The sequence below is a fragment of the Gorilla gorilla genome, chromosome 22 (assembly GCF_029281585.2).
Source record: "Gorilla gorilla gorilla isolate KB3781 chromosome 22, NHGRI_mGorGor1-v2.1_pri, whole genome shotgun sequence".
Classification (NCBI taxonomy): Eukaryota; Metazoa; Chordata; class Mammalia; order Primates; family Hominidae; genus Gorilla; species Gorilla gorilla.
In genome coordinates, this window is record NC_073246.2 from 46,500,077 (window position 1) to 46,515,230 (window position 15,154).

The 15,154-nt window shown below is 43.9% G+C and overlaps 3 protein-coding genes across 3 annotated transcripts in view; 1 reads left to right on the forward strand and 2 right to left on the reverse strand.

Annotated features, from left to right (window-relative positions):
* The window catches only part of TSPEAR (thrombospondin type laminin G domain and EAR repeats), a 217,830-nt gene that overhangs the window by 159,184 nt on the left and 43,492 nt on the right, over nt 1-15,154 (reverse strand). The gene's annotated exons all lie outside the window — the stretch shown is intronic.
* On the forward strand, nt 1,054-1,832 carry LOC115931861 (keratin-associated protein 12-3). The gene has a single exon (XM_031005274.3). It carries the CDS (start codon nt 1,093-1,095, stop codon nt 1,567-1,569), a length of 477 nt encoding a protein of 158 aa, XP_030861134.2. The 5' UTR covers nt 1,054-1,092; the 3' UTR covers nt 1,570-1,832.
* Nucleotides 9,722-10,460, reverse strand: KRTAP12-2 (keratin associated protein 12-2). The gene has a single exon (XM_004062910.4). It carries the CDS (start codon nt 10,417-10,419, stop codon nt 9,979-9,981), a length of 441 nt encoding a protein of 146 aa, XP_004062958.3. The 5' UTR covers nt 10,420-10,460; the 3' UTR covers nt 9,722-9,978.

Consider the following 15,154-nt stretch of genomic DNA (forward strand, 5'->3'; position numbering starts at 1 on the left):
TGTTATTTTTTTAATCATATTTGGTGCCTTGGGCTGTTATTTTTTTGAAACTTATTTATGGTTCAGTATCGCTCTCTTCTCTTTCTGAGGTTCAAACTACTACTATGTTAGACAGTTCAGTACTGTCTCATATGTCTTTTCATTTTTCTAGATTCTTTCTCCTCTTCTTGAGACAAGATAATTTCTACTGGTGTGTCTTCAGGTTCACTGATTCTTTTTCCATCTCACTCCTAACCCCAAATCCCAGACCCCCCAGCATGGGATTTTGATGCTTGGTTCTTGGGTCCTCATGATCCGACCAGTTCACCTGCACCCATGGCCCAACACCCAGAGTGCAGGATTCCTGCCTCCCCTGGACATACCAGTTTCTGAAGCAGCATCCTCACTCTCTCCATGGCCACATTGTCTCCTCACAGACGCCCCCCAGACCACCCACCAGCACCCCCATTACTATCTCCTGAACCAATTTTCCCCAGTACTCAGCCCTGTATGGAATTATTTCATGCATTCATTTCTTCCTTTACTCATTTATTCATTGCCCACTGCTAGAATGCTCTTGAGGCCAAGACCTCTTTGCTGCTGGTATACAATATATATTTGTTGCATGAACAAATAACTTCTTGTATAGATTACTCTATGGCAGGGTTGGCTAACTTTCTGTAAAGGGCAGACAGCAAATATTTTAGCCTTTGCATGTTACAGTCTCTTCCATAACTATTCAGTTGTGCCACTATAGTGCAAAAGAAGCCACAGACAACACATAAACTAATGACATGCTGTGATCCAATAACAGTTCATTTGAAAAACAGGCAGTGGGCCAAATGTGGCTCACAGACGATAGTTTGCCAACCTATGCTTTAAAGTTTTACTCTACAAAATTAAAGCTCAAAATACATTATTGCCTCAACACCTTCCTTGATAGCATGAAACAAAAGTGAAACAACAGGATTCGGTACTTTGAGTCCAGCCAGTGGTGCTATGTGCACAGTAGTAGCCTGAAAAAAATTGACAAAAAACCTGCATAACGTCAAACCAGAACATCCTGTTTACAGAAGAAACTAACCTCAAGGCCGAAGCTATTTATGGTGGAGCATGACGCGGGAAAGTACACGCGGGAAAATAAGATGTTGGGAAACACAGTGGAAACAACCACAAGGAAGACAACAGTTGTGTTTTTGTGTTACCCAGATGCCGGGACCCAGGTATAAAGACCACCAGAGAAGCAGCTTCCAGACATCACCATCCTCCTCCCCAGTACCAGCCCAGCCACACGCCACCATGTGCCACACCAGCTGCTCCCCAGCCTGCCAGCCAACCTGCTGCATATGCAGCCCCTGCCAGGCATCCTGCTATGTGCCCGTGAGCTGCCAGTCCTCCGTGTGCATGCCCGTGAGCTGCACGCGCATTGTGTGTGTGGCTCCCTCCTGCCAGCCCTCCGTGTGCGTGCCCGTGAGCTGCAGGCCCATCATATATGTGACTCCCTCTTGCCAGTCTTCGGGGTGCTGCCAGCCCCCCTGCACCACTGTCCTCTGCAGACCCATCTCCTGCAGCACCCCTTCCTGCTGCTGACCAGCTGCTCCTGGTACACAGGGGTACACACCTGTATCCCTCCGTGAATAAGCATCTAGTGGACCCCCAGACTGCACACATAGGGCAGATGGAAAGCATGCTCAAGGAAACCTCTGAACTCTGGGGTGAGAACGTGGAAAAATGATTCAGACCTTCCGTGACCCTGGGAACCCCCTCAAGGAAGTCCTGGCTGCCAGAGTCCTTCTCTCACTCCAGCAGGAAACTAAAACCCATGTGAGCCAAATAAATCGGCTGCCCCTATACACCTCGTCTCTCTCTTTTATCTTCATGTATTTTGTAAGTTCTTTCCTTGAAGGTACATACCAACTTTAATGGCAGCAGCACCTCTTCAGAGAGCCACCTTCCTGATGGCTGAGCTGAAGTGGAGGGTCCTTGGCTGGGGGAGTGGCCTAAAGGTTCTGTCCCCCGACTCCCTCCCCAAGCCTTGCACTGTGGGGTAATAAGATGTTGGGAAACACAGTGGAAACCACCATGAGGAAGACAACTGTTGCGTTTTTATGTTACCCAGATGCCTGGGACCCGGGTATAAAGACCACCAGAGAAGAAGCTTCCAGATGGAGGGTGTTGGGGGAGGGTAGAAGAAAACAATCCTCTACCCAGAAGGATGGACAAGAAATAGTCCTGGGCCCCAGATCCCATGCAATACCTCAAAGGATTACTGTGGCAAAGAGGACAGGAAACTCTTTCAAACAACACCCACCACAAATACAGAGCAGAGTTCGTCTGTCCCCGGGAGGGGTAGCAGGAAGTCCAAGAAAGTCTCATTCTCCAAGTGCCACATGCAAAGGGCCTGCCTAAGACTGACACTGGACCAGGACAACAGAGAGCCCTCCTTTCTCCAGCTCCAGCCTAGCAGGCACAGCTCAATAAGCAACATCAGCCTGCCTCTGGGGAAAGGCAGAAGTGTGTAGAGATCTCCTCTGAATGTCAGGCATGCAGGGGCGTGTGAAACTTAGGGTGGAGCAAAAGCGCTGACCTCCCCACCTCTCACCCTAAGCACAAGCACTGATACACCCTAAGCACAAGCCGTTGGTGCACTGAAGGTAACCACGGTAACAACAAAACCCAAACCACGGTCAATGTCTGACCAGATTGACTCATCCACCTTCCCCCACACACTAATGACCTGACAGAAAAAGAGACACGCGCATTTCCAGAAGGAACTGATGATGTCTGATATTCAATACAAAATTATAAGATATGCAAAAAAGCAAGGAAAAACCAAGCCATTGTCAGGAAACAAAGAAATCAACAAAACTGGATTCAAAAGTGACCCAGGGGCTGGGCACAGTTCACCCCTGTAACCCCAGCACATTGGGAGGCTGAGGCTGGAGAGTCGTTTGAGCCTGGTGGTTCGAGGCTGCAGTGAGCTGAGATTGCACCACTGCACTCCAGGCTGGGCAAAAGAGCAAGACACTATCTCTAAAAACAGAAAGTAAAAAGTAAAATGACACAGGTGTTAGAGCTATCAGGTATAAACTTTACAATAACTATAATGAATAGATTAAAAGATCAAGAGTAACGCATTAAAAACATATGAACAGATGGCTAATTTCAGCAGAGAAATGGAAACTGTAAGAAAGGTCAAGTGGATATGGTAAAAATCAAAATACGGTATCACCGATGGCTTCCTTCAGTGGGTTCATCAGTATACTTGATACAACCAGGTGTGGAAGCTTTGAATTTGAAGACGTGTAAATGTAAATTGACCAAATTAAAACACAAAGAGAAAGAGAAAGAGAAGGGTGGAGGGAGACAAGAGCAAACCATCAAATCCTCATTTATGGATGTAATTGGAGTCCCTGAAAGAGAAGAAAGAGAGGGCAAGGCAGAAGAAATATTCAAAGAGGTAATAGTTGAGAAATATTCTAAAAATAATGAAATACATAAAGTCCCATAACCAAAAAGTTCAGAGAACCCCAAATTGGGTAACTATATCCCCACCACAAATGACTAGACATGTCACATTAAATCTGTGACTGACAAAAACCAAAGGTAAAAAGGGAAATCTTGAAAGCATCAATATTTTAAAAGCAGACTACGAGCATAAGGACAAAGGTAGAGTTTACATCAGACTTCTGATCTGAAATCACACGACCGAAAGTACATCTTTCAAATACTGAAAGAAAATCCGTCGACCCTATGACACTAAAAGTGTCTTTCAAAAATGAAAGAAAACACTTTTTCAGATGAACAAAAACAGAAAGACTTCATTAACAGCACACATGCACTATAAGAAATTCTTAAAAAATTTCTTTGAGCCAAGGAATATGATAGCAGAGAGACACTTGAATCCACACAAAGAAAAGATCACCTCTTGGCTGAGTGCCGTGATTCACGTCTGTAATCCCAGCACTTTGGGAGGCCGAGGTGGGTGGATCACCTGAGGTCAGGAGTTTGAGGCCTGCCTGGCCAACATGGTGAAACCCCCTCCCTACTAAAAATACAAAAATCAGCCAGGCATGGTGGCGGGCCCCTGTAATCCCAGCTACTCAGGAGGCTGAGGCAGGAGAATTGCTTGAACCCGGCAGGCGGAGGTTGCAGTGAGCCAAGATCGCACCACTGCACTCTGTCCTGGGAACAAAAAGAAAAGAAAAGAAAGAAAAGAAGAGCTCTAGAAATTATTTTAAAAGAAGATAAATATAAATAGGCCAGGCGTGGTGGCTCACGCCTGTAATTCCAGCACTTTGGGAGGCCGAGGCAGGCAGATCACGAGGTCAGGAGATCGAGACCATCCTGGCTAACATGGTGAAACACATCTCTAGTAAAAATACAAAAAATTAGCCAGGCATGGTGGTGCCTGTAGCCCCAGCTACTCGGGAGGCTGAGGCAGGAGAATGGCGTGAACCCAGGAGGTGGAGCCTGCAGTGAGCCGAGATCACACCACTGCACTCCAGGCTGGGTGACAGAGCGAGACTCCGTCTCAAAAAAAAAAAAAAAAGCATTATAACTAATTGACTGTCCAGAGCAAAAATAGTGACAGTGCATTGTGGGGTTTTTAACGTAAGTAAAAGTAAAACATGGCAACAATAACACGAGGAATATAAAAGAGGACATGGAAGTACACTGCCGTAAAGTCCTGCCACTTACAGATGAAGTGGCGTCATATTACCTGGAGGTATCCTTTGTTACAGTAAAGGTATGTATTGTAACTCTTAGGCCAAATAAGTTTGAAAAGACGTATTAGGCTATTATTGCCTTGCTATAAGGAAATACCTGAGACTGGGTAATTTATAAAGAAAGGAGGTTTAATTGGCTCACAGTTCTGCAAGCTGTTCAGGAAGCATAATACTGGCATCTGCTCAGCTTCTGGGGAGGCAGAATTGTGAGGAAACTTACAAGCACTGTGGAAGGTGAAGGGGGAGCAGGCACATCACATGGCCAGAGCAGGAGCAGGAGAGAAAGACAGGGGCGGGGGGAGGGGGGGAGGGGCCACACGCCTTTAAACAACCAGGTCTCCCAAGAACTCACTGTCGCGAGGACAGCACCGAGGGAATGATGCTAAACCATTCATAAGAAATCCACCCCCATGATCCAATCACCTCCCACCAGGCCCCATCTCCAACACTGGAGATTACAATTCAACATGAGATTTGGGCGGGGACACAAATCCAAACTATATCAAGATGTATACAAAAAGTAGATATAAAAGGGAATAACTAAGAATACTAAACCAAAAAGTGGCATAGAAAGAGGGCAAAGATAAAAAGGAACAGATGGAACAAATAGAATACAATTAGCAAAGTGATATTTTGCTAATATTAAATTAAATGCAAATTAATTTATTAAATTAAATTAAATGCAAATCATCTAAACACCAAAAGCAAAAAACAGAGATTTTTAATTGGATTAAATAATTCAGGACCCAACTATATTCTATCTACCAGAAGACTCACATTAAATATAAAAAATATAGATAGGTTAAAAGTAAACAGATGGAAAAATACACCACACAAACATTAATCAAGTAAAATTGGAATGGCTATATTAATATCAAACAAAGTCAACTTCACAAAAGAAATATTACCAAGGATAAAAAGGAATATTACGTAATGATAAAGCATCAATTCACCATGGAAACATAACAATTCTAAATGTGTAAGCACCAAACAGCCAACTTTCCAAACACATGCAACAAAAAAACTGAGAAGGGAAAGGAAAAACAGATAAATCAGATTTGTCATTGGACTTCAGCTTCAAGAGAACAAGTAGACAGAAAATCAGGAAGGATACAGAAGGCCTGGACAACACTGTCAATCAACTTGACCTAATGGATATTGACAGAACACTCCACCCAACAATAACAGATACACATTCTTTTCAAGCACATGAAACATTCACCAAAAAGACTATATTGTGCCATAAAATAAACTTCAACCCATGTAAAAAAGTTGAACTAATACAATGTGTGTTCTCTGACCGCAAAGAAATTCAATTAGACATTAACACCAAAAGGATAGCGAGAAACACCCTGCAGAACTGTAAAGTAACCAACACACTTCTAAATAACCCATGGTTCAAAGAAGAATGACAAGAGAATTTAGAAAATATTTTGCATTAAACACGAATTAAAAGACAACAGGTCAAAATATATGGAACATGGCTAAAATAGTGTTTAGAAGGATAAAATTATATCATTAAGTGCTTATATTCACAAAGAAGAAAGTCCTGAAATCAATTATCTAAGTTTGCACTTTAAAGAAAAAAAGAAAATTAAACTCAAAATGAGCAAAAGAAATGAAATAATTAAAAATCTGCAAAAAAAAATAATGAAGTAGAAAATGGAAAAGAATTCAATGAAAGCAAAAGCTGCTTCTTTGAAAAGAACAATGAAATGAATAAGTATCTAGCCAGACTGGGTGGTAAAATTATAATAAAAAGAAGACACAAAATAGCAATATTAGGAGTGAAAAAGAGACATCATTACAAATCTTACAATTATTAAAAACATGATACAGGAATGATGTAAACAACTTCATACCATTAAATTTGATAACATACATAAAACTGGCACATTTTTTAAAAGACAAAAGTATGAAAGCTTATTCCAGAGAAGTAGGTAGCCTGAATAGTATCATATCTATTAAAGAAGTTGAATTTTCAGTTAAAATCTTTCAACAAATAAAACTAGGGGCAAATGGCCTCCTTGGAAAATTCTACCAAACATTTAAAGAGGAAATATAACCAATTCTACATGAACTCTTCCAGAAAATAGAAGGAAAGGAATCATTCCTGATTAAATTCATAGAGCCAGCATAATCTTGATATCAAATTTGAACAAAAGTATTATAGTATAGTATATAGAAAACTATATACTATTAATAATATCTCTTATGAATATAGATGCAAAATTCTCAACCAAATACTAGCAAATTAAATCCAGAAATATGTAAAAGAGATAAAAGGTCGTGATCATGTGAGATTTATCCCAAGAATGCAAGGTTGGTTCAGTGTTAAAAAATCAACTTATAATTCACCACATCAACAGACTAAAGAGGAAGCACCATATTATTATCTCAATAGATTCAGAAAAGGCTTTTGACAAAATTCAACATCCATTCAGAATAAAAACTGCTAGCAAACTAGAAATTAAAAGGAACTTCTTTTAAAGAGCATCTATGAAAAATCTATAGCTAATATCATACTTAATGATGAAAGACTATACGCTTTCCCCTTAAAATCAACAACAAAGCAAGAACATTCACTTTTGCCTCTGCTATTTATTACCATACTGGACTTCCTAAACAGTGAAGTAAAAAGCATGCAGCCTGGAAAGGAAGAAATAACACAGTCTCTATTAACATATTACATTATTGTCTACCTAGAAAATCCCCAAAATTCTACAATAAAGCTACAAGAACTAGTAAGTGAATTTAACAAGGTCAGGCCGGGCGTGGTGGCTCACGCCTGTAATCCCAGCACTTTGGGAGGCCGAGGTGGGCGGATCACGAGGTCAGGAGATCGAGACCATGGTGAAACCCCATCTCTACTAAAAATACAAAAAATTAGCCAGGCGCAGTGGCGGGCGCCTGTAGTCCCAGCTACTCGGGAGGCTGAGGCAGGAGAATGGCGTGAACCCGGGAGGCGGAGCTTGCAGTGAGCCGAGATTGCACCACTGCACTCCAGCCTGGGCGACAGAGCGAGACTCCGTCTCAAAAAAAAAAAAAAAAAAAAAACAAGGTCAAAGAAAAAATGCCAATATCCAAAAATCAATTTTATTTTAATATACTAGCAATGAACAATCAGAAATTGAAACTTAAAAATAGTACCATAATAGCATTAAACTTATAAAATACTTAGGGATAAATTCTGGGGGAAATATATAAAATGTATACATTGAAAACTACAAAATATTGATGAGAAGAATCAGAGAAAACCTAAATAAATAGACCATGTTATGGATTGCTGGATATGTCGACTCTCCCCAAATTGATCTGTAGTTTCAATACACTCCCAATCAAAATCTCAGCACAAATTCTGTAGATATTGATAAGCTTATTCAAATATCTATATGGAAAGACAAAGAAACTAGAGTAGCCTAAACAACTTCTTAAAAGAAGAACAAAATTGGAGAACTCACACTAGCTGATTTCAAGACCTACTATATAAAGCTGCATTTATCAGGGCAGGATGGTGTTGGCAAAAAGATACTTAGCATATGACCCAGCTATTCCACTCCTAGACATTTACCCAAGAGAGAGAAACAAATACGTCCATGCAAAAACCTGGACTTGCTAACACATGCCCCATGTGGAGCACTGGCATCACAGAACTTGGGCTCCAAGTGGCCCTGAGGGCCCCACAGCTCCGGAGGGCAGGGGCTGAGCCAGGCCTCATCCATGCTTCTCTGCGCACAGGGCAGGTAGGTTCTCCAGAAGCATTTTTTGGTTACCAACCCTCCCTCCTCTCATGCTCTGATTTCCAGTTTCACCTCCAACTCCCAGCCTGGGGGACCAGAGTGCTTACGTGTGTGCATAAGTGTGTGCACGTTGTATAGTGCACACATTGGGTGTGTTCATGGATTCGAATGTGTTCGGCTGCAAGCATTTATATGTCTGGGTTGATTGGTTCCATTTCTCACTCAGTTTTATCCAAAGCCTCCCAGTTTAAACTACACAATAGGTCCCTGACCACCTTGCCTAAAAGATGATGAAACCAGTTTTTCAACCCTAAACTCAACACTTGCCTCCAAGGCAAATAAAAATCTTGGAATCGAAGGCAGCCAGTAGTAAGAACGTTCTTCAGGGGACAGTTCTGGGCTATGCTATCTGGAATAGCAGACTCCTAGGGCAAGAGGGCTGGCCCGTCTACTGGGGAACGTTTAACCTGAGACAGTCACAGCAGAGCCCCTCAGGAGGGGAATACAGCCCAGACAGGGGAAATGCAGAAGAATGCTACCAGCACAACACAGACTGGGAAAAGCAAGTTCCAGATTACATTCAGAATAATTCCCTTTTCATATCACCAGAAATTACTAAATTAGAAAACACCCATTTCAGGAATACATAGAGATATGACTCAACTCTATTTTTTCTAGAAAGTAACAGAATAAGGAGCACACAATCCCAACAGTGGCTGCCCCAAGAAGTTCTTGGTAAATGATTGATGATGTTCTCATTTCTATGTCAGGCAGTGGGTTCATGGAGGTTTATTATATTAGGATCCTCAGTAATCGATCATCAGTCAATCAATAAAAACCAAGCCTTTGTGGACCAGTGATGGGAGTGTGTGCTGCAGAACTAATCCAGTTCTGTAAATCTGAGATCCTCCGTGACCTGGGAAACAGGACGTCCACCAACCACATCGGAAAACCCAATCATCAATGCTCTGAGGCTTTGGCCATCAATGCAGGGCTTGCTGGCCTGGAGCAGGAGTGGACAGCCAGTGGGGAAGCAAGACCACTCTACCACAGGTGGGTAAGTCACTTCTGTGGCCACTGCACCTGGGCCCCAGGAGCCCTGGGAGAGACCACATGGGCATCTGCAGCCACGCCCTCCACCTGGGACACCACCTTCTGATGAGCACTGGGTGAAGGGATCACTGAAGAGGGTTTAGCAGCAAATTCTATGTAATCAGCAGAATAGATAGCAGGGAGTATGGAAATAAAAAAGAAAGACCAGAAATGCAGAGCTGCATGGGGAAAGCTGGTTTATTTGGCTCTCATGGGGTCAGAGAATGACTCTGGGACCCCAGACTTCCCTGGGGGGACGGGCAAGGTCAGCAAGGGCTCCAGATCATTCTGTCACATTCTCAATCCAGAATTCAGAGGGTTCAACTGAGCATGCTTTTCACCTGCACCATGTGCAGAAGACCAACTAAGGACTCATCCAGGGAGTGTACAGGTGTGGCCTCATCTGCACTGGGAGCAGCGGGTCTGGAGATTCATGCTCAGCAGCAGGAAGGGATACTGTAGGAGATGGGTCTGCAGAGGACGCTGGTGCAGGAGGGCTGGCAGCACCCAGAGGACTGGCAGGACGGAGCCGCATACACGACAGGCCTGCAGCTCACAGGCACGCACAGGGAGGACTGGCAGGAGGGGGCTGCACACACAATGGGCCTGCAGCTCACAGGCACACACACAGAAGACTGGCAGCTCACGGGCACGCACACGGCTGACTTGAAGCTCATGGGCACACACACAGAAGACTGGCAGCTCACGGGCAGGCATACGGCTGGCTTGAAGCTCACGGGCACACACACGGAGGACTGGCAGCCCACAGGCACACAGCAGGATGCCTGGCAGGGGCTGGGCACACAACAGGCTGGCTGGCAGGGGCTGGGCATGCAGCAGGCTGGCTGGCAGCCCGAGGAGCAGCTGGTATGACACATGGTGGCGTGTGGCTGGATAAGGTAGAGGCAGAGGGCAGTGATGTCTGGGGATGGCCTCCCTGGGCAGCCTTTATACCTGGACCCAGGCATCCCCACAACACAGAAGCACACCTGTCTTCCTTGTTTTTCTTCCTCAATGCTGTCTCCTGGAGCTTAACTTTCTGTTATAGGTGTCTCTGGGTTTTGTTTGGCCCTTAGCTTCATGACTAATTGCACCTTCTTCGAGCTGTTGGTATGCTTGGAAACCTGCCAGAGTGTTTTACTGGCTTCATCTGGATTCTTCCTTGTTCTTTAAAATTTTACCTGAGTTACTTTTGTGAGATTCCAAAAACTCAGATCTCCAGATTTTCCTCTCTGTGTGATGATGGTCCTTAAACCACAGAAGTTTACACTCTTCTCATGGCTCAGGAAGGCTCCATAGTCAATGTGAGGTAGAACAGAACATGTCTAGCTGATCTGTGGGTGTCCTGAGAGCTTAGAGCTGGATGAGAGCTAGCAGATGGAGGAAGAACATGGAAATCACTTGTCCATAGGATGAGTGGGGACAAAGGGTGTGGGTCACAGAGAACTTGTGAGTGGTGACCATGGATCTTTGTCTTGAGAAATCCTCCTAGTTAAGAACCAAGATGAGACAACACCACTGGCCCTCATGCATGGAGACACAGCTCTAAGGAAATCAAGCTGGTCCAAGCATGTTCCCAGGGAAGCATGTGAGGCCAGTGAAGGGTCCCATGGACAGCCACAGCAGGATATGTGTGAGCTGAATATAGAAGGTTCCAAGGGCCAGAATGACTTCTGGGTATGTTCAGCAGAAAGCCATGTGCACCCTGTACTGCAGGGACAGTAGAATCTCTGAGCCTACAGATGTCAACACCAGATCACTTGGAACTTGGCACCATGATAACAGAATGAAGGAAAAAACCACGTGATCATCTCAATTGATATAGAAAAGGCATTTCACAAAATTCAAGATTCTTTCATGATGACAACAATCAACAAACTAAGAATAGAAGAAAACTACCTCAACACAATACAAGCCATACATGAAAGACCCACAGCAAGCCTCATACCCACTGGTGAAAAACTGAAGGCTTTTTCTCTAATATTGGGAACAAAGCCAGCATAGTACTGGAAGTTTTACTAAGAGCAACTAGGCAATTTTTTTTTAAAGGAAGAAAGAAAGAAACAAAAAGCATCCAAATTGAAAAGCAAGAAGTAAAGTTAGCTGTGTTCACAGATATGATTTTTATATGTAGAAAACTCTAAATATTCCACACACAAAAATTTTAGAATAAATGAATTCAGCAAAGTAGCAGGATACAAAAGCAAAACACAAAAATCAGTTCTATTTCCATAAACTAACAAGCATAATCTCAAAAGGAAAGTACAATAACAATTCCATTTACAATACATTAAAAAGAATAAAATACTCAGGAGTTAACCAAAGAAGTAAAATAATTGTGTAACAAAAACTACAAAACATTGAAAGGAATTAAAGGCAACAGAAATAAATGGAAACACATCCCATATTCATGAATTGGAAATTAATATTGTTTATATGTCCATACTAACCAAGGCAATCTACAAATTCAATGCAATCCCTGTCAAAATCCCAAGGACATTTCTTGCAGAAATAGAAAAACCCATCCTAAAATTTATGTGGAGTCTCAAGGGACCCTAAATAGCCAAATCAATCTTAAGAAAAGAATAGAGCTGGAGGAGTCACACTTTCTGATTTCAAAACTTACTACAAAGCTACACTAATCAAAACTGTGGTACTGGCATAAAGACCAATATATAGACTAATGGAATAGCATAGAGAGCCCAGAAATAAACTCTCACAACTACAGTCAAATAATTTTTGGCAAGGCTGTCAAGACCTTTCAGTGAGGGAAGAACAGACTTTTTAACAAATGGCAGTGGGAAAACAGGATATCCACACACAAAAGATTATTTTTAACCCTTACCTCACACCATATACAAAATTAACTCAAGATCAAAGATAGAGAATCTCAGTAGAGAAATTGAAACTATTTTTTAAATGGGAATGCTAGAACTAAAATGTACAATAGCTGATATTTTAAAATCCACATGATAGATGTAAAAGTAGAATGAGATTGAAGAAGAGTTCATGAACTTGAAGCACATCAATAGAAATTATCCAAAATGAAGGAGAGGAAGAAAAAGAATTAAGAAAAATGAAAAGAGCCTGTGAGACATCATTAAACAGCATCACATATATGTAATATCAAACTCAGGTGGCTCATGCCTGGAATCCCAGCACTTTGGGAGGGCAAGGCGGCTGGATCATGAGGTCAAGAGATCGAGACCATCCTGGCTAACATGGTGAAACCCCGTCTCTACTAAAAATACAAAAATTAGCTGGGTGTGGTGGCACGCGCCTGTAGTCCCAGCTACTTCGGAGGCTGAGGCAGGAGAATCGCTTGAACCTGGGAGGTGGAGTTTGCAGTGAGGCGAGATTGCACCACTGCACTCCAGCCTGCGACAGAGCAGGACTCCATCTCAAAAAAAATTAAATAAAAAAATAAAGCACTGGGCATTCTCCCCTAAAACACAAAGCTACAAACACAGAGCCTCCTCCACCCCTCAGCATCAAGGGGGCAAGGGTGAGGGGTTGGAGAGCTGTACTTTCAGTTAAAGAGAGGCTAGCTGTGTGCCTGCAGTATGGACTAAGAAGCCTGGAGCCTGGACTGAGGCTGCCAGGCTGAAAACCGAGACCATGACATCAGGTTCCAGCACACTCCATTGCTACTGGCAACAGCCGTCCCAGTATTCCCACCATCCTCCTCCTCGGCTTATGGATCACCCGCAGGAGGTGGCATGCCTTGTTGGGATGAACATCCGGATGCCCTTTGCCCCAGCAGTCCCACCCCCAGAAGTCCTACCCCCAGAACACTAACAAACAAATTGTGGAATAGGTTTGCAAATGTTTATATCAGCACCATCTGTAATAGCAGACTCTTGGGAACAACAAGCCTGCCCATCTACTGGGGGGCATTTAACCTGAAGTAGAAACAGCAGAACCCCAGGAAGGAGGCACGCTGAATACAGAATACACCCACAAGAAATGCAGAGGACCCTTAGCAACTCTGTACAGAGTGGGAGACATAAGTCTCAGAAGATTACTCAGAATAATTCCCTTTTAATATCATTCAAAACCACTAAATTAGAAAACACACATTTCAGGAATACAAAGAGATATGACTCAACTCTATTTTTTCTAGAAAGTAACAGAATAAGGGGCACATAATCCCAACAGTGGCTGCCCCAAGATGTTCATGGTAAATTATTGATGATGTTCTAGTTTCTGTGTCAGGTAGTGGGTTCATGGTTCATAGGTGGGGGGGTTGTTATAATCATTAATAATTGATCAATCAATAAAAAGTGGGCAGGCTCAAGATGGCTGACTAGAGGCACCTGACACTTGCCTCTTCCACAAAGAAGAACCCAAAAGAGTGAGAGGTAACAACATTTTGAATGGGACATCTGAGAGAGACACTGGAATTCAGCAAAGAAGCAACAGGAAATATCTGAGGCACAGAAGGCAAGGGAAAGGAGGCAGCTGGCCCAGCTAGAATCAGTCGGGAGCCCACAGAGACTCCCCAGTCCAGGGAAATGGTAAATGAGAGATTCCCAGCTGTCTACATTTCCACCATGGACTCAGCATGGACCTGAAACCCTAGCCATGGGAGAGCCTCTTATTCTTCACATGCCCTGAGACTTACATAGGGATTTGCCAGGATGCCACATAATGGCATTGCTCCAGAGAAAGAGCCCACACTGGGTCTCACACACCCACCAAGTCCTGAGCAGCTGTGGCATGGTGCCATTTTGAGAGCCCAGCCCCTAAAAGTCTGCATCCTGCCCTGGGGCCCAACAGATCTTGTATCTCCACATCCCTTCAGCTCTACCGAATCCCACAACCCCCACCAACCCAAGAGGGCTGCAGGAGTGCAATACCAGCTGGACGCATCAATAAGGCAGGGGTTCATGAACTTGCATGTACCCTGAGTACAGGCTTTCCCCACCCACCATCATAAATTACCCCACACTATTCACCATAGCCTGTGTCCATGCACACTGTGTGGCCTGGCACTGCACCTTCAGTGCCCAAGCATACCATCTGGGGGCCTGGTGGTCTCCCCAACCCATTCTATCAATGCCAGCCATCTATGCACTCCTCCCAGGGACCTGGGGATGGGCCCACCCAGCATGCCACTACCACCAGCACTCACTGGCATGTGCCACCTGGGAGTTTGGGGACTGGCTTGCCCAGCCTGTCACAACCACCACTTACATTAGGAAGTGCTGTCTGAGAGCCCAAAGGCTGTCCCACCATTGCTACTACCATCATCCATGTCAGGCACACTGCCCAGCGGCCCAAGGACCCATCCATGCATCCAACCCACTGCTGCCACTGCTAGCACACAAGCAAGCTGTCTGGAGGCCCAAGAATCAGCCTGCCTGGACATGGTAACACCAGTGCCAGCATATGCTACCCAGGGGCCTAAGGACAGGCACATTTGGCCCACTGCTGCCACCACTGGGGCCTGAGATTTGGCCAACCTGGTGTTTCTGACCCCAGAAAAGCCTCACCACAGCCTCCACTGACAACCACAGCCAAGCTGCTGAGGAAATCACAAACACTAGTGATGCTGTTCACAGCCAAAGAAATCATACAGAGACTAAACTACTGCATGCACCCAGAATCATA

Coding starts and splice junctions, on each gene's coding strand:
- LOC115931861 (XM_031005274.3), top strand. CDS start 1,093: ATGACGCGGGAAAGTACACGCGGGAAAATAAGATGTTGGGAAACACAG.
- KRTAP12-2 (XM_004062910.4), bottom strand. CDS start 10,419: ATGTGTCATACCAGCTGCTCCTCGGGCTGCCAGCCAGCCTGCTGCATG.